Source organism: Tenrec ecaudatus, chromosome 3 (assembly GCF_050624435.1).
Source record: "Tenrec ecaudatus isolate mTenEca1 chromosome 3, mTenEca1.hap1, whole genome shotgun sequence".
NCBI lineage: Eukaryota > Metazoa > Chordata > Mammalia > Afrosoricida > Tenrecidae > Tenrec > Tenrec ecaudatus.
This window is the reverse complement of record NC_134532.1, coordinates 96,364,445-96,391,403: the sequence shown is the minus strand read 5'-3', so window position 1 is coordinate 96,391,403 and position 26,959 is coordinate 96,364,445. Positions and strand designations below refer to the sequence as shown.

General features: G+C 45.5%; 1 protein-coding gene across 2 annotated transcripts in view; it reads left to right on the top strand.

The window, feature by feature from the left end:
- Nucleotides 1–204: 204 nt before the first annotated feature.
- FGF2 (fibroblast growth factor 2) overlaps nucleotides 205–26,959 on the top strand; it is a 98,341-nt gene continuing 71,586 nt past the window's right edge. The window contains exon 1 of one of the 2 annotated variants that reach the window (XM_075543851.1): nucleotides 205–483. In XM_075543851.1, coding sequence (XP_075399966.1) covers nucleotides 306–483 — 178 coding nt within the window. In that variant the 5' untranslated portion in view covers nucleotides 205–305. The remainder of the gene's footprint in view (nucleotides 484–26,959) is intronic. The other variant, XM_075543850.1, reaches the window with a different exon arrangement.

Genomic DNA, 26,959 nt, shown 5'->3' with positions numbered 1-26,959 from the left:
GCTTGCCGCCGGATCCCGGGCGCTGCGACGTGGGGAGGCGGCTCTCTGGAGAGCGGCGCCCGCAGAGGCAGCCGGGTGGCCCCACTGCCCAGCTCCCGGGCCGCGCGGCAGGGCCGGCCCGAGCGCACGGTCCGAGCGGCGCCAGGCTGGGGGCGCGGGGGCGCGGGCGCGCGCCGCCGGGCGGGAGGCTGGGGGGCCGGGGCCGGGGCCGCGGCCCGGAGCGGGGCGGAGGCCGGGGCCGGAGGGCGGCCGCGCCTCGCGCGGCTCCGGGGGCGCGGGGACCCCGGCAGGGCCCTGGCGGGGCCATGGCAGCTGGGAGCATCACCACGCTGCCCACCCTGCCGGAGGGCGGCGGCAGCGACGCCTTCCCGCCCGGCCACTTCAAGGACCCCAAGCGGCTGTACTGCAAAAACGGGGGCTTCTTCCTGCGCATCCACCCCGACGGCCGCGTGGACGGGGTCCGGGAGAAGAGCGACCCTCACAGTGAGTGTCGGCCCTCCCTTCCCGCCCCGCGCTGCCCTCCCGTTGCTCCCCGCGCGCGCGCGGCGGCTCTCCTCGCGCCCCACTCTTTCCGCGTGGCCTTAGGGGGTTCTGGTCCCCGCTCGGTCCCTCCCTCCTTCCCGGCGCCGCAGGGACTGGACTCGGGGCGAGCGTGCCACTTCCCCCGCCAAGCGGTTCCCCAGGCCCGGAGCCCAGGGACGCCGGCTCGCGGTGGACGCCCCTCTGGCGGACCACCTGGAGGTCGGGGTGGCCGGGCCTCGGGGCGGTAGCGAGCCGGTCGCAGAGCTGGGACCGGCCGCCCCTCGCGAGGTTCGGATGCCGCTCGGTGCGAAGCTCGCGGGCACAGCGAAAGCACCTTTTGCAGACGAGCGCCTCGCGATTCCAGCTCTGTGGGTCGCACGGGGGCAGCTGGCCCTCTCATCCCGGTGACTTCTTGGTCTACTGAAGCTAGCTCCACGCCCCCATTTCTATTTTAAGCCCCGCACCCCAATAGTGCCAAGCTTCCAGGAACGTTTGTTAATCAAGTGTAGCTTGTCTATTTTTCAGGACTGGACGTAACTGCAACAACAAACCTAACATCCTTTGCACCCGCAGTTTCTCGCTTTGGGATCTTAAGCAAAACTTAACCTAGATCAAACCGAGCACGGTAGCTCTCTCGCAGTGATTTTGAGTATCAAATGAGATAATTTATATAAAGTGCAATGCAGTGCAATTGTCTACACCTATACGTTCTGCAACATGTGGTTTAGTTGTGGTTATAGGTGGCGCAGTGATCAGGTGTTGGGCTGCAAAGTCAAGCATTTTGAAACCCAGAGCCGCTCTGCAGTAGAAAGATGAAGCTTTCTACTCCCCAGAAAGAGTTACAGCCTCAGAAACCCACCGTTCTACCCTGACCTATAGGGTCCCTATGCATCACAATCGACTCAATGACGGGTTTGTTTGGATTTATAGAAGTACAGTAATGGGCTTAAAGCAGCGGTTCTAATTACAAGAATCTACATGTGACCTCCTCCCTGGGGGACAGACAAAAGAAAAGTAGGTGAAGGGAGACGTCGGACAGGGAAAGATATGACAAAATAATAATTTATAAATTATCAAGGGCTTACGAGGGAGTGGGGAGCAGGGAGGGAGGGGAAAAAAGAGGACCTGATGCCAGGGGCTTAAGTGGAGAACAAATGTTTTGAGAATGATGAGGGCAATGAATGTACAGATGTGCTTTACGTAATTGATGTATGTATGGATTGTGATACGAGTTGTATGAGCCCTTAATAAAACGATTTTAAAAAGCAGCCGTTCTCAATCTTGAGGGCTGCATTAAAACCATCTGGATGAGACGTTATGGCCTGGCATGCTCTCCACCCCCATTGTTAAAATAGATAAACTTTTTTTAAATGGTTGACATTTTTGTTTGTTTGATAAATCACCTGGATGGGTTTCTATGGCACAGATTGCTGAGCGTTGCTCTCCAGATCTGCTGATTCTGTAGGTCTGGGGTGGGGGCCAGGGAACCTGCTTTTCTAACAAGTTTGCAGGGAACCCTGGCCCAGGGGGTAAGCGACCAACTGTTCATAAAGTGGTGGACTTGGTTGACTCCTTGCTTAGATTGCGGCTTGTTTGTATACAAACCTCAAGACCCCAGCCACTATTCTGATTGATAGTCAGGCACCAGCTACTTTCTTGACCACTTTACTGTAGCACCCTTATCTTCATTGATCCTTTCTGTCTCTCATTACTTGTATTTTGGTCTTTATATTATTATTATTTTATCCTTCCCACCTTATTTTGATTTTGTTTTTTATTGTTTCTGTTGGGTTTCCAAGTTTGTGATACCCAGGAGGAGTATCCACTCCTCCATAGAGATAATAACTAATACAAGGTTGATAGGGGATTAATTGGGGGGGGTGAGTGACAAGGACGGAAAGGGGATTTCAGGAATGAAAAATGAAGGCAGGAGGGGGAAGGAGCACTAGAATTGACTGTGACTGCACAGTTCATTTCAAAGGCGATTTTACCATGGGGGTTGTTGTAAAATTGCTGTGCTGATGTGCACAATTCTCCTTGATAGGAGTGATGGATTGATCTATTGAATTGTTTGATATGTAAATTATGTGCCAATAAAACTGCTAAAAAGAAAAGACAGGTGGGTGGTTCCAGGGAAGCACACACTCCAAGAGAGGAAGATGTGACGTCTGTTTCAGTGAAAACCTAACCCCTACGGGGAAGTTCTATTTTGTCCTCTCTGAAGCAGGAGCAAATGGATGGCGCTGGGTTAGGAACACGTTTCCAGGTAATGCTGACAGCCACTGCGCCACCAGAGTTCCGTAATGCTGATACAGGGAGCAGACGTTTTGAAACACTTCGTGGTTGTTTTTGTTAGGTGCCATTGAGTTGGTTCCAACTCATAGCTACCTCGTGTACACAAGGAGGAAACACGGCCTGGTCCTGTGCCACGGGCCCAATTCCAGTGCTCATAGAGTGTGAAGAGCAACACAGAACTAGTGTGTACATGAACCCTCCATCCTGCTCCCATCCACTACATGTATGTCAGATAGGACTGCGTTTCAGAGGGCTTGCAGTAGCTGATTTTTGGAAGCTGGTCACCAGGTCTTCTGAATTGCCTCTGGGTGGCCTTGAACCTCTCATCTTTCTATTAGTAGCCCAGCACATTTACCGTTCGTACCACCCAGGGATGCCAGTTGTCATGTATCGTGAAACACCTCTTCTTTCAGTAGATTCCTGTTCTGAGATTCTTTTTTGTGAGTTTAGTGTGGAAAGTCGATGATCCTTCTGTTTTGCCTGAGAAAAGACCTGAAGGGCTTCAGAGGACTGTGGCCTGACACTCACTCAATGCCACCAAGTTGATTCCAACTCATAGCAACCCTATTGGACAGATTAGAACGGCCACTGTGCTTTTCTAAGAGTCTAACTCCTTTCAGGAGTAGAAAGCCTCCTCTTTCTCCCACTAAGTCCTGCCTGTCCCTTGATCTTGACATATTGATAGGAGGCTCACTCATGGGAGGGATTGACATAGGAATGGAAATTGAATAGTTAGGGTTTTAACTGTTTCCCAAATAGCAATATGCAAAGGATCGAGATGTACCCCACCCCCCAGGCTTTTCATAACTTAAAACACTTAACTGTTGACACCATCCAATAACGTGTAAAAGATGCTTGAACCCGATCCACGGGATAGTGCTACTTCTGAATTCTGGTACATTGAGACTTGTTCCCTGCAGTCATCAGACTGACGCAGTTAGTTAAGGCACCGTGCATATTCCTTCTAATGAGTTGTGCTCTTTTGTAGCATCACAAGCTAATGAAGATTTTTAAAAGGTAACATTTTTAATGAGTAGCAAACAGAAGAACTCTCAGAACGAGAGCCCCCTTTAGTTCGTTTTTCTCGTTCTCTTTTGCTCGTTCCCACCCTCTCCACCTCCCTCCCAGACTCTATTCACTGTTGAATCATTTTCCCCCTTGAAGATTTGATATCCTGAGAGACTAGAGAGGGAGCCATTCTGAATTACATATCACAACATCACCCCATTAAAAAATGATGTTAACTTTTTGTTCCCTTCTTGGGTTGCCTGGCCATTTGTTTTTTTAGATAAATAAGGCCAAGAGCTGGGGGGCAGTGGGGGGCAGAGCTGGCGGAGGCAGCAGTGAACATGCCAGGGACCTGTCAGCCTGGCCATTCCTGTAATCTGATTCTACTTTGTTATTTTTGTTAAGTGCCCCGAGTCCTTCCTGACCCAGAGACTTGTGTACCACAGAGAGAAACACTTCCCGGTCCTGCACCGTTCTCACAGCTGTCGGACGTTGGAGTTCATGGGTGGAGACACTGTCCATCCATTTAGTCGAGGGCCTTCCTTTTTTTTTGCTCCTCTATTTTACTAAGCATGATGTCCTTTTCCAGGGACTGGTCTCTCTTGACAACACGTCCAAAGTATGTGAGATCACACAATTCAAATGCCTCAGTTCTTCAGTCTTCTTTATTCAATGTCCAACTTCCCCAGGCATGTGAGGCGGTTGAAAATGCCACGACTTGTGTCAGGCACACCTTAGTCCTCAAATTAACTTTGCATTTCAAAATTCAAAGAGGTCTTGTGCAGCAGATTTATGCAGTGCAATGCTTCCTTTGATTTCTTGAAGGCCCCTTCCATGAGCATTGATTGTGCATCCAAGCTACACGAAATCCTTGACAACTTCAATCCTTACCACCCCCACCCACCCCCACCCCCGCCTTTTATCATGATGTTACCTATTGGTCTAGTTGTGAGGACTCTGGTTTTCGTTACATTGAGTTGAGTTACAATTGACATTGAAGGCTGCGATCCTTGATAATCACCACCAAGTTCTAATGTGTTATTTAGCAGTTTTTAAATAAGGGGCAATTTTGCCTTCCAGAGAACACTGGCCCACGCTTGGAGGCCTGGGTTCCCACCTTTTGCGGTGTGCTGCTGCTGTTCAGTGGGTAGGGGCTGGGGTGATGCCCAGGACCTACGATGCACAGGATAACCTCTCTCCTCCCTAAAAGGGAGCCAGCCCCAAATAGTCCTAATGCCAAGGCTGACTAACTAAAGACAAGATGTTAAATGTTTGAAGAATAAGACACCCCCTTTTTAATGAAAACATCTTCTGACAAAAATACAAATAAAAATACCAAATTTAAAACACTTCTGTGTTGCCCCACCTGAATGTAAGTCTAACAAGCATGTTTTCCCTACGTGCCGAAGATCTATCCCTTGACCAAACCAGGACTTTCAGATGGGGAAGATATAAGGGGAAAAAAGGCAGGTGGGTAGGACAAAAACGTATAACACCTCTAAAAGATGCCCCCTCTCTGAAAGCAAAACTGGGCCAGCAAAGGAGAAATAAAAGCAAAATTAATTACTGCTTTCCACCAAACGTAGGACTCAGATTTCAAGGCTTCTCTGGAAAGTTGAAACACTCAAGACCCCGTTTCTCACACGGTTTGGTCAGGAGTGACCAGCACTTCCTGGGAAGTAAACTGGGAGTGTGATTTCTTCCCTGGAGCTGACCAGGAGGATGGGAGTTGGAGGGGATGCTTTAGAGACTGACCTAAGTAATGATTAGGGGTGTGGAGGGGGTGGGGCGGTAGCTCAGGCAGCTCAGGATCTCTGCACCATCTCAAGCATGAGGGATAACGTGCAAGGAGTGAGACAGGCAGCGCAGAAGCGAACAAAGAGGAAGTAAGAGGTGACCAAAGACACACTTTTCCCGCTACGTTGTTTTAGAGAAGGCCAATTGTGTTGGCACTCGGATATTACTTTAAACGATCCCTTTTCTGGCACGCTTAGTCCTAGAACATCCTTTGAGATGAGTGTGTTGAGAAATGGAGATGTTAGGAGGGCTCTGCTTCTCCAGTGCCCCCACCCCCCTTCCTTTTGGAGTCCTGGGTATCGTGACCTGCTTCTTCTGAGTGTCCATGGGAGCGCTCTGGTGTCACATTAAGTGCATGCTCAGAAGAAGTGAACTGTATACAAACATCCAGAAGACAGAACACGGGATCCCCAGCAGCGCGTACCGCCCGGGGCGGGAGGGAAGATCATTCATGACATGTGTGCCGCTTCTGTACCGTGCGGCATCAAAGTCCTCCAGATGGTCTGTGTAGGCAAGGAGGGCAAGGAAGGTTGTCAGAGTGCTGCATCTGTTCCTGGGCTTCCCGCCCCCCAAGAGGTGGCTGCTGGTTGGCCACCCTTCTCTCCTTCTGGGCCCCAGAGGACAGGGAGACAGTACAGAGGCTGAGGGGCCTGTCGACTCCCTGGAGCAGGGATGCGGTCCACGTGGGCATGGCCTCCACGCTCTTTGCCTCTGAGTACGTCCCAGGCAACCCTTGTCACAAGACCTGCACTTGGGAATCGTAACTAAGGATTTAAACCTAGAGCAGCGGTTCTCGGCCTGTGGGTCCCGACCCCTTTGGGGGTCGAATGACTGTTTCACAGGGGTTGCCTAAGACCATCAGAAAACATATTTCCAAAGGCTGGGGAGGCGGGTCACCACAACATGAGGAACTGTGTTAAAGAGTTGCGGCATTAGGAAGTTTGAGAATCACTGTTCTAGAGGCTATTAAGTTTCAGAGAAATGAAATTATTGCCTCAGTTCATTTGCTCACTACCACTTTCATACTCTTGAACGAGCTTCTTGTTTTTCTTCTTGTTTTGCACCAGCCCCTGTTTTCTGCCCCTGATCCCCGCATCCCCTAGTCTCTTTGCCATCGTTTATTCCATCAGAGGCTGCCCTTCTGGGTTCCCGGTTTGGCTCTCCCTGATTCAGGGCTCAGAGGTAGTAGTCAGCCTCCCTCTGGGGATGTTCTTGTCCCCTCTGTCTTATGTTAAGGGAGCTGTGGACTTAATCCCAGTAGAGTCTCTCCCACCCCACTGTTTTTGGGTAATATCAGCAAGTGGGTCCCACATAAACCCGCTCTTTACTGCAAGGCGCTCCTTGTGAGCAGTAAACAAACGGAGTAAGATTCCAATAGCTCGTTCACTTGTGGAGCTCATGGAATCCGTACCGCGAGCAGAGGACAATTCATGAGTCATACATGTTACCACACCTTGGGAGCCTTTTAAGATGCATTTGATGCCAAGTGACTTCAGCCTGGAAAAGGCTGTCCCTTTGAGACACGCCCTAAGTGCTTTTGTTTTGTTTACAAAATGTCAGTGTGTTGTACTTAGACTTCGACAATAGGGCAACAACTGTGTTAAGTACAGTGTTCTTTTCATTTATGCACCACGTTGAATGATGGGCATGATTTCAGAGCTTAATTAGAAAATAAACTGTTGCAGATGTAAAAGCCAAAATAAGAACCATCTTTTATACATTAGGAACATAAAATTAACTTTATTCATCTACACATTGCTTCTCAGAAGTGACCATTGGTGATGTTGGAAAGGGTGTTATTATATCTGTCATGTGCAAGTCACGAGATGCCTGTACGAGAAGATATTTACCACACACGTCCCATGGCATCTACATGTTTTTCCAGTTGTAGGATTGCTGGATTTTCCAAACGCCCTGCTTGGGCCCCCATGCCCTGCAGCACACATCTGTAAGAGGACTGGCCTGGGGTAGGAGACTGTGAGCATGACACGGAGTAAGACAAACCAGCCCATCCACAGGCAACCCTGAAGCTTGATTCTCTTCAGCAAGCATTGCATTTTGTTCCAGTTTGGTTCTGAGCTTGCTGTTGTCTGCGGCCTGTATTGCAGCTTAAATTCTGAGCACCAGTGTACAGGAGGCTGGGGTTTAAAAGCAAGAGGCCTAACTCCATTCTGTAGTATCCACAGAGAGTCAGCCTCCGTTGAGTTATTTTTGACCATTGATTCTCAAAAAACAAACAAATAAACAAAACCTTCGGAAACCCACAGGGGCAGTTATACTCTGTCCTATCCCACAGGGTCACTATGAGTCAGAATAGGCTTGAAGACAGTGAGCTTGAGCATGAAATCTTTATGGGAGCAGAAAGCCACATCTTTCTTCCAAGAAGTAGCTGGTGTGTTTGAACTGCTGACCTCGTGTGTAGCACTCCAACGCACAACTATGCTACTAGCAGAAAGAAAAGCTTTTCCCTCTGGCCCAGGGTGCTGGAACTAGACTTGGAATAATTCTCGCTTCCCTGGCCTCTCCTTGGAGGAGCAGCCTCTCCTTAGGGACTTGCCTGGGTGTGTCCTTGAGGGAACTTGGGCCACTAGGGCTTCATAGTCATGAATACCTTGATCTGAAAGTCCAGAACCAATCTTGTAAACTTTTCCTAATATGCTTCAGTGTATGTATCCCAATCATGTATCCCATTCTTGCTCCTTTAGTCCCACCTGCCATTGTGGTGACTTCTTCTGCTGCCACTGGCGATTCTGTGAGTGTCCTTGCTTCTCCTGGTCCGATGCCAGTGGCTACATTTCTACGCGTCCTCAGGCACCACCATGGCCTCAAGTTGATGGTCCACCTCATCCGGATGTTTTGTCTTTGTCCTAAGTTACGACTTTATAAAAGTATCTCTATAGATGATATTTTAAGTATCTCTGTAGATGATCCCCTAGAAGGCGCTCTAGTGACTCTGTCGGGTAAGAGTTGGCTGTTCGTTGCAAAGTCAGCTTTTCAAACCCACTAGCCCCCTCCATGAAAGAAGGTGTGACTGTCTGCTCCCACAAAGATTTATAGCCTTGGAAACCTGATGGAGGGTTGTGATGATGAGTCGGAATCAAATTGATGGCAGTGGATTTGGTTTGTGGAGTGGATTTCTCCCCTAGAACAACTCTGAAGTCAGGATGTGATCTAGTACTTTATCATATATTTTGCAGAACTTGTATATTGTCAGTGGTCAATAATTAAAGCTCAGTTGCTTGACAAATAGAAAGAATGATTATTAAGGCCGAACTTTAGGTGTATCATTTGAAGATGCGTCATGGCACCACAGTGTTCAGTGTTTCTTTCTTATACCCATTGGTAAATCAACTCTGGTGATCTCTTTTCCTATCAGACAATCTCTCTAATGATTTCCACCAAGGAGACCCCTGAGGGCTCTATTTATAGCCACAGGAACTTACCAAAGGACTCAGAGAAAAGTGATGACTCCGAAGGAACCTCGCCCACTGAGCCATAGTCTGTGGTTCTTAGAAGCCAGACTAGTCCCATTCTAAACTCCTTGGTTATTTTTAGTTGGAAGAAGTTTCAGGGCGACAGACAGACAGTATTCACTGTTGAACTTATGTCTCCTCCCAGCTGTCCTTCGACACTCTTCCTGCACAGGGTCACTTTTCATTTGGTCCATTGTATCTTTAATACCATGCTACTCATTCACCTACAGAAACCTGTAGGGCACGTGCATTCATTTTCAAAGGGGTTCTTGAATTAATTTAGCCTGAAAATGGAACTCTTCAGTAGTGAAATGGTGTGGCGGCCGCACCAGACCTCCTCATGTGACTTAACAAGAGAGAGGAGAGAGACTGGAGATCAGCACCGGCATCAGCCCTAAGCAGAATCCTCTGACGTGCAGATCAGACGCACACCCGCTGCTCTCCAGCCTCCCAGCCAGTCTGACACAACTATCCTTCCCAAGACACTCTCTACTCCCCATGCCGGCCTTGATACTCCCCATACCAGCCTCACACAGAACACAGACCACATTCACAGTGTGGGGGCTCCTAGGGAGCAACACGGTCTCTGACCCAATGCCGCAGCTGTGAGCTCAGCCATAGGAACCATTTAAAGCTGGCACAGGGCTGGGCAGTGTTGCTTTCCGTTGGCCGTAGGGTGGCTGTGGGTCAGGCGGCCTCCTAACAACATCCACAGCAGGATCTGTTACACAAGAACTCTTTAAAGGGTTGAAAGGCAAGGGTGTTACTTTGAGGACTGAGGTGCTCCTGCTCCAAGCCGTGGTATTTTCAGTCACTTCATCTGCACCTGGAAGTTGGACATTGACTAAGGAAGAGCAAAGAAGAATCCATGCATTGGAATGGTGGTGCTGGTGAAGAAGATTGAAAGTATCGTGGATGGCCCAAAGAACGAACAAATCTGTCGTGAAAGAAGTATAGCCAGAAAGAACCATGGCTTTGCTGTACAAGTAAATACCATAAAAGACTTAAAACGGTTTCCGCAGGAAGCGCTCATTAAATGTCAGCCAATGATGAACACAGTATCTGTGGGCTGTTCTGTGGAATAACCACTCATGGGTTATATATGCTGTAGAAAGCTTAGTAGATGTTTGTGGTTTTCTTGGTATAATAACATGTATATTTGGGTACTTAGTCATTCTTTTACCGAAGATGATTATAATAAAGTCATACTGTAGAATTTTAAAGGCAGGCTATTGATATTACGATAACCTACAGAAAGTAAACTTTACTTTTTTAGGGAAAAATACTCTGTAACTTTTATTAGTAATTCTCATCTCTTTTAAAAGCCACTTAAGATTTTTATCATGTGCTAAAACCACTGAAAACCCTCACTGCCTTCGAGTTGCAGGCCTCGTCACAGGGGCCTATAACACTGTAGAGCGGCTCCTTAGGGTTTTCAAAACTTTAATTTGTACAGGAGCAGAAAGCCTCAGCTTTCCTCTGCAGATTGGCTGCTGGGTTTGAACTGCTAACCTGGTGTTAGCAGCCCAACGAGTAGCCCACTGTGCCCCCAAGGCTCCTTTATCATGCGTTGGGTGATGGGGAATTTTCTTACGTGTGCAACCTGTTGTTCATTCTTGGTTCCCTTCGTGGCTGATATCATGGAACCCTGGATGCCCATTTTCTACTTTATCTGCTTTTCACTTTAACTCTTTTTAATCTGGTTTCTGTCCCAAATATTGTACCTAAACCATTCTTAATGACGTCAGCAAATGTCAAGCTAATTGTGGGACTCCTTTTTCAGTTTCCCACCCGACTTCTGACTTTGACAGGATGTCTGCCTCTAGCTGTTTGGGAACTCTTTGGCTTTTATTACACCACAGACTCATGGTTTCCTTCTCACCCAGTCAGCGGCCTTGTTGGCAAGTCTCTCCTTTCTGACAATTGGCCTTTACGTTTCTTAAAGACTCCTTTTGGGGGGCCCTTTACACTGCTGCTCCCATAAAGAGTTACAGTCTCAGAAACCCACAGGGGCAGTTCAACCCTGTCCTATAGGGCCACTTTGAGTCAGCATCGACTTGGTGGCAGTGAATTTTGGTTTGGGAATTTTACTCTTCTTTCTCTATTCATATTCCATCTGGATATCATTTATACTCTGTGTCGTTGCCCCTGACTTCCCATCTCTATGCTAGTGCCTTGTTTCCTACGGTTTAAAGGACAACTGCACTGAGATGTGCGTCCACAGCTGTACACGCCCGTCACACAAGTAATCAGTGCTTCAGCACCATCGCCCTCAGTTTGTCATCCCTTTCCTTCCACTCTGCATAGAAATGGCTCTTCTGGTCTCCCCAACTGAGCGCCACGCAGTTGCTCCCTGCTTACATGTATCTTCGTCCGCTGGCCTCGAAATGTCCCCAATACTAAGACCTGTCTTTTCATTTTCTGCTGCCTTAAGCATCAACCAGACCTCACTTGGCTTTCCTTCTTGAGCATGGCCTACCTGCTCAGGCCCACCCCTTACTCCCATGATGTCACCTCACTGCGTGCTTTAATCACAGCCTCTCCAACCGGATCAACCCCTCGCCATACCAATGATGGGCATTTCCTCACACGACCCCCCATTTTTTGGAAATTCTTATTTTCTTGTCAAACCCATTCTCTCACCCCCTCCCACCCCACTTGGTCTAGGGGGCAAAAAGTTTTAAGAGCTAGCTCCATTGACTTCTCTCAAAGAAAGTTCATTGTTCCTATCTTTTCCCCATGGTACTTGGTACAAATTCTGTTACAGAATTTATTGCCTTTTATTATGGGTAATTAATTGTTTATGTGTCTGTCCCTGAAACTGGGACTGTGAACTCCTGGTAGACAAAGTCTGGATCCTATTTTCTGGGTGTGCCCTCATGTACATAGTGACCACTCTGTGAAAGTGTGTTAAATTAAGCCCGCATCCAACAAATAAGCCAAGCACAGCCTCTGACTGAATTTTCACATGTTCCTCTCCCATCCTTTCAGCCTTAAACCAAGTTGTTTTTCAGCAGTATGTCACTATTTCTAGCAGATCCTGATTTTTAATTGTGAATTTGGCTGTAGTGTAGGAATGCAGAGCTGGGAAGTATATACCTGATTCTGATACTTTAATTCTCAAATGCTTCTTCCTCTGTCTGTTTCTTTATATCTCCCAAGTCTAAACCCAACAACTCATAGTATAAATTAGGATTGAGGACTTCCTGGTACCATTGTTTGTACCCTTTCTGACTGTGATGAAGTGGGGCCGGTGTTTTCATCTTAAGATTCATTCAGATTTATGAGCTAGTATTCGTCATAATCCGTAAAACTCTTAAAAGGATAGTAATTGTTTGGCAAAGTGAGTCAGAGTTTTTGTGATGTGATGTCTGCGGGGGTGGGCGGGAGAAGCTCCTTTCTAAGCTGAATCACTTTGCAAATAGAGTTCTATTCTCAGGGTTTTAAATGGTCCCTTATGGAAAGGAAAAGCCGAGGAAGGTGAAAAGGCCAAATAACCACGACAGTTTAACAGTACTTATTAAAACATGTCCCTTGGGGAACTTCTTGTTTTCAAGTGGATATGGAATTAATCTGACTCCTGCGAGATATTTTCATATATTTGTTTCCTATTATGTAGATATCTTGTCTAGATTTGACTTGAAAGGGTCCATCTTTCGACTTATCATTCCTAAATGGAGGCTTTGTTAATTTGGAGAGAGAGAGAGTGTGTGGTTTGTGAGCAGGGTGGGGTGATGTCTCATCCACTCCCCAGCTGGATGGCAACTTGGATGATTAGATAAGGGTGGGAGAAAAGAAGGTTCTTTTCATCTTGGAAATTCTGATGTGGGGGTGGAATAATTTTGTATCTTGCATGATCAGTCCTGTTTTGTTAGCTTTCAGATGATTAGAAACATCGGATGTTTGGAGAGCCTTTTCTGCATCAAATTAGTCTTTAGTCTTTAAATGTAAGATAATTTAACCTTATTTCCATATCTTCTTAGGGGCAAGGTATTGTTCAAGATAGTTAGGTGTAAAGAGAAATATTCTATTTTGACTGTATTTCTTTTCCACTTCCAGAAGTTCTTTCCTTTCAGATTACTTTTTATATTAATCTCAACACAAATATTCAATAGTAGGGATATAATGCAAATGAGATTATAGAGATAATCTTCCTAAGTAATCTTTAAAAAATGCCAACCCCATCAAGTCAATTCAGGAACTTTCCCCCAAGGTTTCCAAGCCTCATTTTATTCCCAAAGAGTGGCTGGTGGATTCAGACTGTGGACCTTGCACTTAGCAGCCCAAATGAATAGCCCACTGTGCCGCCAGCATTCCTGGAGTGATTTTAGAGATATAAGATGTGTTCTGAAATGGTTACTGCATAATTTAAAGAAAAATTTAGATCTTCAAATTATTTTTGATAATAGCTGTGAAGTCTTACATTTCAACACTAAATTGCCCTGGCACACACACACACACGTATGGTGTTGAGATGTAAGAGTTCATTTTCCAATTTTCATTTTTGTTTTCTACTCAAGCTGTGCTCTGGCTCTGCAGTCTCTGTATATTTTGCATGGCCTCGCATAACCATAAAGAAAAGCTTGCTGACCTCTAGTAGATTCTAACTCATAGGGACCTTATAGGACAGAGAAGAACTGTCCCTTTGGGTTTCCCAACCGTTAAGTCTTTTACAGGCTGCGGAGTGACCACTGACTCTATGATTGGATTGAATTTCTGGCAGCTCCTTCTTGTTATAATGCTGCAACCATTTGTTAATTATCTCCAGCAAAACTTGCATAAGATATTGTTTGCTAATTTCTACATTCAGTTGGGCTCTTATCTTTGGGATTGGTATAAAAATGGATTTCTTCCAGGCTGTTGGCCAAGCATTGTCTTCCAAATTTCTTGGTGTAGATGAGTGAGTACTTCCAGTACTTTACCAGCTTGTTGAAACATTTCATTTAGTTTCTGCTGATTCCTGGAGCCATGATTTTTGCCAATGCTTTCCATCTTGCTTGGACTTCTTCCATCAAATTAGCCTTGATTCTTGATGATATGTTTGTTACTTCTTGAAATATTTGGATGTCAGTCATTTCTTTTTGGTACAATGACTATGTGTATTTTTTTCCATCTTCTTCATGGTTTCATGCTTTTGATATCATTCAATATTTTGTCCATGTTGTTGTTGTTAGGTGACATTGAGTCTGTTCCGACTCATAAGTGCCACAAAGGAAACACTGTCCAATCCCGTACCACCTGACGGTGTTGCTATGTTTGAGCCTGTCGTGATACCCACTGTGTCAAACCAGCCCTGGGGATCTTCCTGTTGTTCACTGCCCTTCTTTTTTTTTTTGTATATAAATAATTTATTGGGGACTCTTATAGCTCTTATAACATCAATTGTATCAATCACATTTGTACATATGTTGCCATCATTATTTGCAAAACATTTTTCTACTTGAACCCTTAGTATCAGCTCCTCTTTTTCCCCCTTCCTCCTCTACCGTTCCATCCTCATGAACCCTTGGAAAATTATAACTTATTATTATTTTCATATCTTATACCCACATTTCTGTTGTTCCTCCCCCTTGGGAGGATGATCTTCTCTTTTTTTTTTTTTTGAATCTATACTACCTGAATTTCTTTTTTTTTTTTAACGATTTATTGGGGCTCATACAATTCTTATCACAGTTCATACATATACATACATCAATTGTATAAAGTACATCTGTACAGTCTTTGCCCTAATCATTTTTTTTCTCCTCTTTTCTTTTTTTACATTTTATTAGGGACTCATACAACTCTTATCACAATCCATACATATACATACATCAATTGTATAAAGCACATCCATACATTCCCTGCCCCAATCATTCTCAAAGCATTTGCTCTCCACTTAAGCCCCTTGCATCAGGTCCTCTTTTTTTTCCCCCTCCCTCCCTTTTCCCCCCTCTCTCATGTGCCCTTGGTAATTTATACATCGTTATTTTGTCATATCTTGCCCTATACAGAGTCTCCCTTCCCCCCTTCTCTGCTGTCCCTCTCCCAGGGAAGAGGTCACATGTGGATCCTTGTAATCAGTTCCCCCTTTCCAACCCACTCACCCTCCACTCTCCCAGCATCGCCCCTCACACCCTTGGTCCTGAAGGTATCATCCACCCTGGATTCCCTGTACCTCCAGCCCTCATATGTACCAGTGTACAGCCTCTGTCCTATCCAGCCCTGCAAGGTAGAATTCGGATCATGGTAGTTGGGGGGAGGAAGCATCCAGGATCTGGGGGAAAGCTGTGTTCTTCATCTGTACTACCTCGCACCCTAATTAACCCATCTCCTCTCCTAAACCCCTCTATGAGGGGATCTCCATTGGCTGACACTTGGGCCTTGGGTCTCCACTCTGCACTTCCCCCTTCATTTAATATGGTATATATACATATATACATATACACACATATACACATACATACACACACTTATATCTTTTTTTTTTTTTGCATGATGCCTTATACCTGGTCCCTTGGCACCTCGTGATCGCACTGGCCGGTGTGCTTCTTCCATGTGGGCTTTTTTGCTTCTGAGCTAGATGGCCGCTTGTTCACCTTCAAGCCTTTAAGACCCCCAGACACTATCTCTTTTGATAGCCGGGCACCATCAGCTTTCTTCACCACATTTGCTTATGCACCCATTTGTCTTCAGCGATCCTATCATGGAGGTGTGCAGTCAATGATATGATTTTTTGTTCTTTGATGCCTGGTAACTGATCCCTTCGGGACCACTGGATCACACAGGCTGGTGTGTTCTTCCATGTGGACTTTGTTGCTTCTGAGCTAGATGGCCGCTTGTTTATCTTCAAGCCTTTAAGACCCCAGTCACTATCTCTTTTGATAGCCGGGCACCATCAGCTTTCTTCACCACATTTACTTGTTCACCCACTTTGGCTCCAGCCATTGTGTCGGGAGAGTGAGCATCATAGAGTTCCAATTTAATAAAAGAAGGTATTCATGCATTGAGGAAGTGTTTGAGTAGAGGCCCAAGGTCCTTCCGCCACCTTAATACTTGACCTATAAATATAGACACATAGATCTATTTCCCCATCCTCCTATATATATTTGCATGTACATGTCTTTGTCTAGACCTCCATGAATGCCCTTTGACTCCTAGCTCTTTCCTCCATCTCCCTTGACTTTCCTGCTGCCCTATTACCATGCTTCGTCGCCACCTGGACTAGAGTATACCTCTTCTCTAAGCAACCTTACCCTTGATCATTCCCCACCAGGCCTGCCACTCCCCCCTCACTACCATTTTGGGCCCCATGTTGTTCACTTGTCCCTGTATTTGTTAACACCACTTCCTTACCCCCCCCCCCACCTCTCCCCACCCCAAGCCCCCCCCGGAACTGTCAGTCCCATTGTTTTTCCTCCAGATAGTTCATCCAGCCTGTCCTATTCAGACAGACCTGTGGAGACACTAACATGCACTAAAACAAGACAGAGGAAAACAAAGCAACAGTATGCAACCAGACAACAAAACAACAAAAACAAACCACTGACAAAGAACAGAACAAAACAGTTCACAAGAGAAAAGCTTGTAGTTAGTTCAGGGATTGTTTGCTGGCCCTTAGGAGCGTTTTCCAGTCCAGTCTGTTGGGGCACCACGCCCTGGCCCCAAAGTCCACTTTCAGCATTCCCTGGGGACCTTGCCACTCCATTCCCTTGCTGTTCCGTTGCACTCCCCCAGTGATTTGCCTCGGTGTGGTGGGATCAGGTCAGGTGCAATTCCCACACTGTGTCTCTGGTGCAGTCCCCTGTATCGCCCTTAGTCACTGATTGGCATCATTTCTCATAGTGGGGCCAGCCATGTTGTTCTCTCTGTGGACTGGCTGCTCTACTCAGGAACATCATCCTCACGGCCTGGTGGGCCAGGCTGTGCTCCACTCTCTCCTCCTGCCCCTTCATCTGCTCCCGTGTGCTCTGATCAGATATGTTCATCTCCCGGAGCTGCAGAGTCAATGTCGTCCTTTGGAACAAATTCTTTTCGGGGGAGGGTTCACTGCCCTTCTACGTCACCAAGCACAGTGTTCTTTTCCAAGAACTGGTCTCTTCTGATAACATGGCCAAAGTATGTGAAGGGACATCTCCCTATGCTTTCTTCCAAGGGGCATTCTATTCTGTCTGTACTTTTTCCAAGGCAGGTTTGTTTGTTCTTCTGTAGTGCACAGGACTGTCAATATTCTTCTTCAGCAGTGTAACTCAAATACACCACTTCTTCTGCAGACTTCCTTCTTCAGTGTCTGACTAGGAATTTCATATTCATCATATGAATATGAGGTGATCAAAAATACCATGGATTTAGTCAGTTACACTGTAGTATTCAAAGTGACATCCTTTCTCTCCAACTCTTGAGCGAGTCCTTGTGAAGCAGATTTGCCGCACACAGTATGTCTTGTCGTTGATCTTTTGCCTGCTGGTCTCATGAGCACTGACTGTGGTTCCAAGCAAGAGGAAATCCTCGATAACTTTAATCTTTTCTTTATCATGATGCTACCCAAATTGGTCTGATTGTGAGCATGTGTGTGTGTGTTTTACATTGAGTTGTAATTCATACTATGTGCTGCAAATTCTAATTTTAGTCAACAAGTGCTTCAAGTCCTCATTTTCAGCAAGCCAGGTTCTATTTTGCCTGCAGATCTTTCAATAGTGCAACCTGAGCTATGAGGATTTTCTACACTTTGAATTACTTTCCCACTTCTTTTGTCTTAAGATATGCTAAGAAAGTTTCTCCTTTTTGGATTTCTGAACTCCAGGTCTTTGAACATTTCATGGCAATACGTTGTCTTCTCGAGCTGCCCTTTATTTAACCATCTCTTCCATTTGCTGTAGCTGCTCTGCTGCCAAGAGCAGGTTTCAGGGTCGCCTCTGGTGTCCACTTTGGCATTTTCTTCCTTTCCTGGCTTTTTAATGACCTTTTGTTTTTTTCACATATGAAGGCCTCCATGTCATTCCACAACTCTGTCAGTAGTGTTCAATGTGTCAACACTCGTTTTGAGATGTTCTCGAACGTCAGGTGGGATTATGCAATGCTGTATTTTGGCTCTTGTGGACTTGTTATCATTTCTTCAACCTCAGCCTTCACTTGCATACGAGCAATTGATGGTCTGTTCCACAGTTGGCCCGTGGCCTTGTTTTTGCTGTTGATACTGGCCTTTTGCATCATCGCTTCTCACAGTCAATTTAAGTCTTGCGTATTACATCTGGTGAGGTCCACATTTTTAGTCACCTTTCATGTTGTTGAATCAAAGCTCTTGGCAATGAAGAAGTCCTTGATCTAGCAAAATTCTATCATGCAGCCTTCAGATATGTTTTGTTTTTTATCAACAAAGCCATATTTTCCAATTACTGACCCTTTTTCTCTGCTTCTGACAGAGCCAGCTAGAGATGTAGATGACCTATCCCAAACTGCCTCACATGATCCCTTCCGCTGGAGATCCAGACATGTCTCACATGATAATGAGGTGCACATACCATAGGTTGTGAGGCCACTTATTTCACTGAAATAGGGGCCACTCAGGATGCGATAATACCCACCCGATTCCTATAAAATCCCATGTTCCACCACTAGACACAGTCTTCCTCAAATTTTGAAGGGATCTGCTTTGTGATTGAAGGGTGGGTGCTTATTAAATCTTTATTCTGCTCCTGTCTTGTCAGACGGCCTTGTCGTGCTGTCTTGTGTCTGTCGCACCGCCGTCTACTGTTGCTGCGAACTGTGCAGGAGGAACCTGGCAGTACCCTGAGAGAAAAAGCCCGGCAACGTTGGCTCCCAGCACATAATAGTGTCCACCTTTCAAATTCCAATCATCAGGAGTTATCAATGCATTTTGATGGCATGTTTGATCAATATCAGACTGGAAATGTTGGTAAATTTCCAATTACTTTATTAGTAGCTTTAGTGGTTGGTGCGTAAATCTGAGTAAGATGCTGTTGGGTGAGTACCAACTGGTAAGCACAGGTCCGGGATTCGAGTCCATCAGCTGTTCTGTGAGAGGAAGTTGAGGTAGCTGTGCTTATGAAGCTTCCGAAACACTAGAGATGTTTACTGTGAGTTGAAGGAACTCAGTGACAGGGAATTGTTTATTAACTGGATTTCCTTAAAGGGATATAGGTATGATTCTGTCCTAGACAGCATTGTTCCTCAGGTGAGATCTTAAAATGTTCTCTTTGATATCCATGAGGCCCATGATTGACTCAGAGATGCGCTCTGTCCAGTTAGGCTAATTATGTGTATGTAATATGATATACTTACCTATCTTTCAAACTTACGTACACATTTGAGGGTAATAGTGTGGACTTGCTTGTAAGTGTGGTGGTATAGTTGAATGTAGAATATACATCGACTGGGGTATGTGTGATGATACAGATAAGGAAACGAGGAGGGGCGTGGGATGCACCGCGAACATGGCGAAGTAGAAAGGAAAAATCCAGATACCGTGCCATCCCTCTTGAAATTGACCTAGTGCACCACAATTTAACTCAAAATGGTACCTCTGTAAGAATCGATCTTTATGAGCTCCATTCTGTTTTGATGCCTTTTACTATTCCTAGATGTATACGTACTACATCTGACATTAACATCACTAATGCATATTTGCGGTTTTTCCTTCGCATTTTGTGTCACACCACACCAGCAAATAAAGGTCAGGAACATTTTCCTCCATCTGAGCATTCAGGGTCCCTCTCACCTGCAGGAGGCAGCTCTTTCTCACTCAGTCTGAGTCTTCCAAGTGAGGGGCTCATTTCCCAGCACACTAGCTAACAAAATTCGGCTGCTCTCCAGAATGTGTTAGTGGCTGTTTCCCATCAGTGATCTTCCTTGCAAGTTGCACTGAGAATGCCTCTCACTAAAAATGATGATGTCTTGCACTTCATTGGATCTCCTGGACGTGAAGGAGTCCAAATGCCTGGCCCACATGTGACCTCCAAGAGCTTACCGATGAGGTCATAGTTTAAAAGCCTTTAAGAAATCATAGCAAATAGGAAAATCACCAACAGACGGGTGGTTTGTATCGTTATCACAAAGTGAGAGAACAGTGTTTTCGGAAAACTAAAGATAGGTAATGTACTATTGTGGCTGTCTGGGAAAATCTTAAACTGGCTTAGTAAACACCGTCCTCTGAAGACTAAGAATTTAAATAAGCATAAGTAGGATAAAGAAAATACCATCGGCTCAATATGGCGGTTTCAGTGGAAATTTTTGTCAGAGTTCTCAGAAGAATCTTTTGTGAAACAAGTGTTGTTTTTTCCAGGAGAGAGTCTAGATCTTCTCGTTTGTCAGCTTCTCAGACTAAATCCAGCTCACAGTCTATTTTGTAAATACAATTTCATTGGAAGAAATCCACCTTCCTTTCTACAGCCGTTATTTATGGCTCCTTTGCAGGACATTGCAGAATTATATATCCCTCAGCATCTAAGATATTTACTGCTTGGCCCTTGACAGAGAAGGTTGCCTGGCCTCGGCCCTGGGCCTTTATTTTTCCTGAGGTGCAAGCAGTCTTTAGTCATGACATTTCTGCTCTACTGCTTCATTAACATTAGTCTCACTTATAATACTAAGTGTCAGAAGATAGTTAACATTAACTATGACTTTTACTGACGTCTTCATTTTTAAAGTTTTTTCCCCCGAACAGTTTTATTGGCACTTCATCCACCTATCATACAATTCAGTAGTTCAGTCATACAAAGAAGAATTGTATGATCATTACCACAATCAATTTTAGAACATTTTTTTCCTTTCTTGTGCTCAATGCTTTTAGTTAGTGTAATTTATTTTTTAAGTCATTTTATTGGAGGCTCTTACAACATTCCAGATTGGTTCTCTATTTGATTGAGCTCTGTTTCCACTGAGCATAGGGGTTGGTGCTGGGGGAAAAGTTACTGTAACATTTCTTACAAGGGTGGATCCTTGCCTATCAGATTAATATTTATTGACCTCTTTTAACATTTTGATTTTGTAACATTAACAATTGTAGTGGCCAGGCTGATTACTCATTACAAAATTCTTACAGATGATTAATAGATCTATTACTATGTTTAGAAAACTACAATTCATGCCTTGGCTGTAGTATGATACACAAGTATTTTTAATAGGTAGCAGACGCTGTTATCTAATCACCTCTAAAAAGTTGTGCTTCAGATTATTATTCCAGACACAAATGATACTGTTTGTCACACCCTCCTATCAACTCTCAAAAGGAAAGTATCCCCTTCAACAACAGGAGAATTCATTTAGCTATTTACATAAACATTTTGCAATTCAACTTATTTTTCTTGGAAGGCATTGCAGGAAGTTACATTGCTTAAAGTTAGACATTCTCTAAGTGTTTTAATGAGATTTTGAAAAATGGGCTGTTTGGCTACACCCACTTTGAATATTTTCCAGACTTAAGATTATTTTTGGCCATACTTAATGAGGTAGAACTGTGGAGCTTTATGTTGTAGGATACTGGAGAATTTTGACCTTGCCCTTGGGCATCACCTCCCGAAGTGAATGTGTGCCCCTTTTAGGCATTTCTGTTTCTCCAGAAGTAGCCTAATGCCCACCAGGCCTAGCGATTAGAGCACTTGGTGCCGCCGTTCAGGTAAGCCAGAAAGCCGAAGCTTTTCAAAGTCCTGCGGGAGATATTCATGGACAATTGCTCCAGTGATACAGAGTGAAACTTTCTTCCAGGTTGGAATTCTAACCTAGAGCACGCAGATAAGGCACGATCCTCTGAAAATCTGTGGGTGGAACATGCTGTCTATGTTTGGGGTGCTTTTCTGAAGAAGAAGAGATCTAACTTTTTATCAGATTATCACAGAGCTAACAATGACCCTCAATGTCTTAAGGACAGAATCTAGAACACAAAACCCATGTCTTCTCCTTGACTGGACCACTGCTCAAAGAGCCCCAACGGGACACACTACAGTGCACACCCCTTAGAGGTTTCACTGCAAAGGTGTTTATCAAATTGTGTGTTGGTATGAGCCTCGGAGAGTGTCTTTCTGAGGAATATCCCTATAAAACACGTCTCTGTGTTAATGCTAGGACATGTTTAAGGTGGTTTATCTCATCACACAGTGTCCACTACCAGATCCTTTGGGAGAGATTTCTCTTTGGTAATTATGTCAGGACTAGTTATGTTTCGCCGTAGCAGTCCATTTGCTTTTTACCTTGGAGTTTCAGGGAACCTGGTGAGTGTTATTGGCATCTAGAAAGCTAAGCATGTGGCTTACTTCTAGCAAATAATGCCTTAACCCTTGTTTTACTGATTTCTTTTTGCCTACTTCATAGCCATTTTAAAAGATTTTATTGGTGGTAGTTTTGTGTTGGTATGTTATCTCGATATTATAATTACAGATACATAGATAAACACACACAGATGTCTATATATACGTACATATCTATACACACATGTTACCTTAAACATTTTTGAGGGGACTAGACAAGTTACACCTCTAAAAAGCAAGGCACTGGTGGATTTGTCCTTTTAATCACAGTGTGTCCATTTTCATCATGCACCGTATCACCCATGCTTGGCTGCTGGGGATTAACAAGTTAAATAATCTATGGCCCGTGGCTTATTGTCTGATGGAGCAAGTAAGAAATATAAATAAATCAGGACAATAAAGTGTTATGCCGGCTTTATTTGCAGTGTGTTCTGCGGTAGAATGAGGTCATATGCCAGAGGGGACAGTCAGTGCTAACTGGGCAAACCAGAAAAGACTTCAAACAGGAGTGACTTCCTGACTGTGTTGGAAGCCAAGTAGGTGTTTGCTAGGCAGACAGGGTGGGTAAGGGCATAAAAGCCAAGGAAACACTGTGACTAAAGGTACTGAGGTGCCAAGTTTGGCATGTTTGGGAACTGCATGCAGCTTGGTATGGCTGAAGTGTAGGGTTATAGTGAGAAAGAAATCCAACCAAATAGACGTATGGGCTTTGTCGCCCACATGGAAGGGTTCGGTCTTGGTCTCAGAAGGGTTTTAGTCAGGGGAGTAAGAGAATTCGCTCTCAGCTTTTGGCGAACCCTCCGAAGTGTGGAATGGACTGGAGGATAGAAGGCTGGGAGCAGGAGGACAACTGGGAATGATCCCAGTTTTCGGATCTCACAGCCCGTAGTGTGGCACATGAGGATGGAAAGGACTCCATGTAGTCACGTGGAAAAGGGAATTATTGAAGGCGACGTAAAAGGATCTCCTGCTTTTGAAAAGTAGGTGCTTGTGTCCTAAGTATATAGACTAATAGGTAATAAAGATTCACACCAAATTGCTGTTCATGGCTTAACTTGGTTGAGAGAAACAATTAGGGAAAAGATAAAGACAAATCTTTACTTAACGTATATACTCGTGTATAAGCCGAGTTTTTCAGCACATCTTTTATGTAGTTTTTGTGGAAAAATTAGGTGCCTCACCTGATATTCAGGTCAGCTTATACTCGAGTATATATGATATATGCCTATATCTATATGCACTTAAAAATTTTAAAAACTACACATTCTTTAAAAGAACCTCTCTTCAAGGATAAGTAAAAAAGCATCACTAAAAAATCATGGATACATGTATGAAATAAAAATATCAAAATGTGAAGCTATTTCTCTCAACCTCTCCTCCACCCCGATGCTTGAAAGCCGGGTTTCTAGCTCTCCAGCGCTTCTCCAGGGGCTCCTGCCTTCTTCAGTGCCCACCACATCAGAGCAGCGATCCTGGCCGCGTGGAGGGGCTCATATCATGTTGCTTTTCAATGGTCCTTAAGTTTGAGGAACAAAAACATGTCTGAAGCGGTAGGACTAGGAGTGTGGAGCTCATGGGATAAGGCTGCCTATTATTGAAATTCACATTCGAAAAAAATTCCTCAGGACTTTCCTTGGCCTTTTCTTCACCACTTATGTTTTCAGATTTCTGAAAACTTCTTCATAATAAGCCCTCATGAAATTTCATCAATTTTACCCCTGAGGCTTATTGTCAGGTGCCATCAAGTTGGTTGAGGCCCATAACAACCGTATGCACAAAAGAACGAAAAACTGCCCGGTCCCATGCCATCCTCACGATTTCCCCATGCTTGCGCCCATCGCAGCAGCCACTGTGTCAGCCCGTCTTGCTGAGGCCTTCTCTTCTGCTGCCCCTCTCCTTTTCCAAGCATGATGCATGTCAGGGCCCGGTCTCTCCTGACAACACGTCCAACGTATGCAAAACAAGTCTCCCCATCCTTGCCGCTACGGAACACTCTGGCTGTACTTTTTCCAATGAGATCCGTTTGTCCTTTTGGCAGTCCACGGTACTCTCTGTATTCTTTGCCAGCACCGCAATTCAAACACATAGATTCGTCTTTGGTCTTCCCAGTTCATTGTCCAACTTTCGCATCTATAGGAAGCAATAGAAAATAACCATGACTTGGGTCAGGCACACCTTCGTCCTCAAAGTAACATCTGTGCTTGTCATTGCGTTGAAGAGGTCATGTGCGGCAGTTACCCAGTGCAGCATGTCTTTTGATCTCTTCCCTGCTGCTTCCAGAAACTTTGATTGTGGATTCAAGCAACAGAATCCTGGACAACTCCAACCGTTTCTCCATATTTCATGATGTTGCCTATTCGTCCAATTGTGAGGCGTTTGGTCTTCGTTACGTTGAGTTGTGATCCACACTGAAGGCTGCAATCCTTGATCTCTATCAGCAAGTGCTTCAAGCCCACTTCACTTTCAGCAACAAGGTTGTGTCATGTGCATATCGGAGGTTGTTAATAAACCCTCCTCCCATCCTGAGGCTGCGTTCTTCTTCATAAAATCCAGCTTCTCTGCCGACTTGCTCAGCAGACAGATTGAATAAGTATTCAACACGAATGCGCACCTTTCCTGCTCTGTTCTCACAACTCCCTCTTGATCCGTGTGCAAATTCCGCATAGGCCCAATGAAATATTCTGGAATTCCCACTCTTCTCGACGCTACCCATAGTTTTTATGGTCCACGCCATCAAACGCTTTGGCCTAGTCACAGTTACCTCTTGGGAAGCCAAACAGAGCAAAACAGTTCTCGTAACCTTCTGAGCTAACCTCTGTGCCCGGAGTTGACGTCGTCCAGCACCTCCCTTTGGGAGCTGTTGTATTGAATGGACTTTTATTGAAGGCATCCCAATGCCACTAGGACGAGTGTGTTGCCGAGAGAACTTGTCCGCAGCCATTCACTGATTAAAGATGCACACTGAAACGTTGTGTTTGGAATAAACCCTTGCACGTATGAGCTGGACCTCTAGCAGCGACACTTTTTGACTTACCCACCATATTATTTTGTGAAAATTTGTGTGATACAGGAGGAAGTGGAAGAGGGTGCTGGGTACTTTAGTTTGGGGCGCATGCATCCGGAGAGACTGAGAGAGGCCAGTAGCTCGGAGGAGCCCGGCTTTGGGACAGTGGGGGATGCGAGGGGCCGTCGGCCTTCCTGCTGCACACGGTGCATGCAGCACCTCAGGTGTCTTTTAGAGCAGTGCCCGTTGGTGTGCGGCGTGCCTGCCCTTCAGACGCACTCACTTCTCTGCTTTCGCCCATTCATTCCTCGACCCCTTCACAGCGCGGTCATTGGTAGGCGCTATGAAGTTGGTTCCGACTCACGGTGACACTGTGCGTAAGAGAACAACTACGGCTTGAGTCAGGTGCACGTTCGTCTTCAAAGTGACCTACGTGTTCATAACCCTTTAAAGAGGTTTGTGTGGCCCATTTGCCCACTGCAGTACATCATTTGATTTCTTGGTTGCTGCTTCCACGAGCATTGATTATGGATCCCGACAAGATGAAAATCTCGACAGCTTCAGAATATTCTCCATGATGCTACTGTGAGGATTTTTGGTGTTCTTTACATTGAATTGCAATCCATACTGACGGTTGCAGTCCTTGATCTTCATCAAGTGCTTTAAACCCACCCTCCTCAGAGATGTCAACAGTGGTAGGGGGTGAAACGCCAGCGCCTGTGCTCCCAGCGCCCCCTGAGGCTCCTAGGCCACCTGCTGCGGGAACCCCTGAAGGAGCCACATCCACTGACAATGAAAACAAAGGTGGGCAGCACTGAAACAAGCCAAGATGGAGACGCCAGCTCGAGTGACGGCGAGATGAGGATCATGGATGAGGACATCATGGTGGAATCAGGCGATGACTTGTGGGACCTGATCACGTGGTACTGCCGTAAGCCCTTTGCCAGGCGGCCCATGATCAAGTACAGCCTGCGTGGGACGTGGATCCACCTCTCTTGTGCTAAGATCAAGAAGACCAATGTCCCTGACTTCTTTTACTGCCAGAAATGCAAGGAACTTCAGCCAGAGGCCTGTTGATTAGGAGGCCCCCCCAAACCGGGAGAGCCTTGACCTCACCGACTCCAGACTGGAACCTCCAATTGACAACATGACTGGGTACTGAACCTCGGGGGACATTGTCCCATCTGAGGCAGGAATTCCCACGAGAGACTTGCTTGGAGAAATGTGTGTCATTTTCCCATTCTCCCCCACCCTCCAACCTCTGGACTTGATCTTGGACCCACTGCAGTAGGGGATGAGAGGCTGTCTGGGTCTCAAGGCACACAATTCCTGTTCCTGGGACCTGCCATCTTTCACTTTCTGGGTCAGGGTTGGACTTGGGATAGAATTTTACAGAGTGTATGAAACTCCAGTGTAAATATAGCACTCCCCTCCCTCAAAAAACAAACAAACAAAAAAACCCACCCTCCTCGCTTGCAGGAAGCAAGGTTGTACAATTTGCATTAATTGGCCTTCCTCCAATCCTGATGCTCCTTTCTCCTACAGATAGTCCAGCTTTTCATATGATCTGCTCAGCATATAGATTAAATAATTATGCTGAAAGGTTACAACCCTGACAT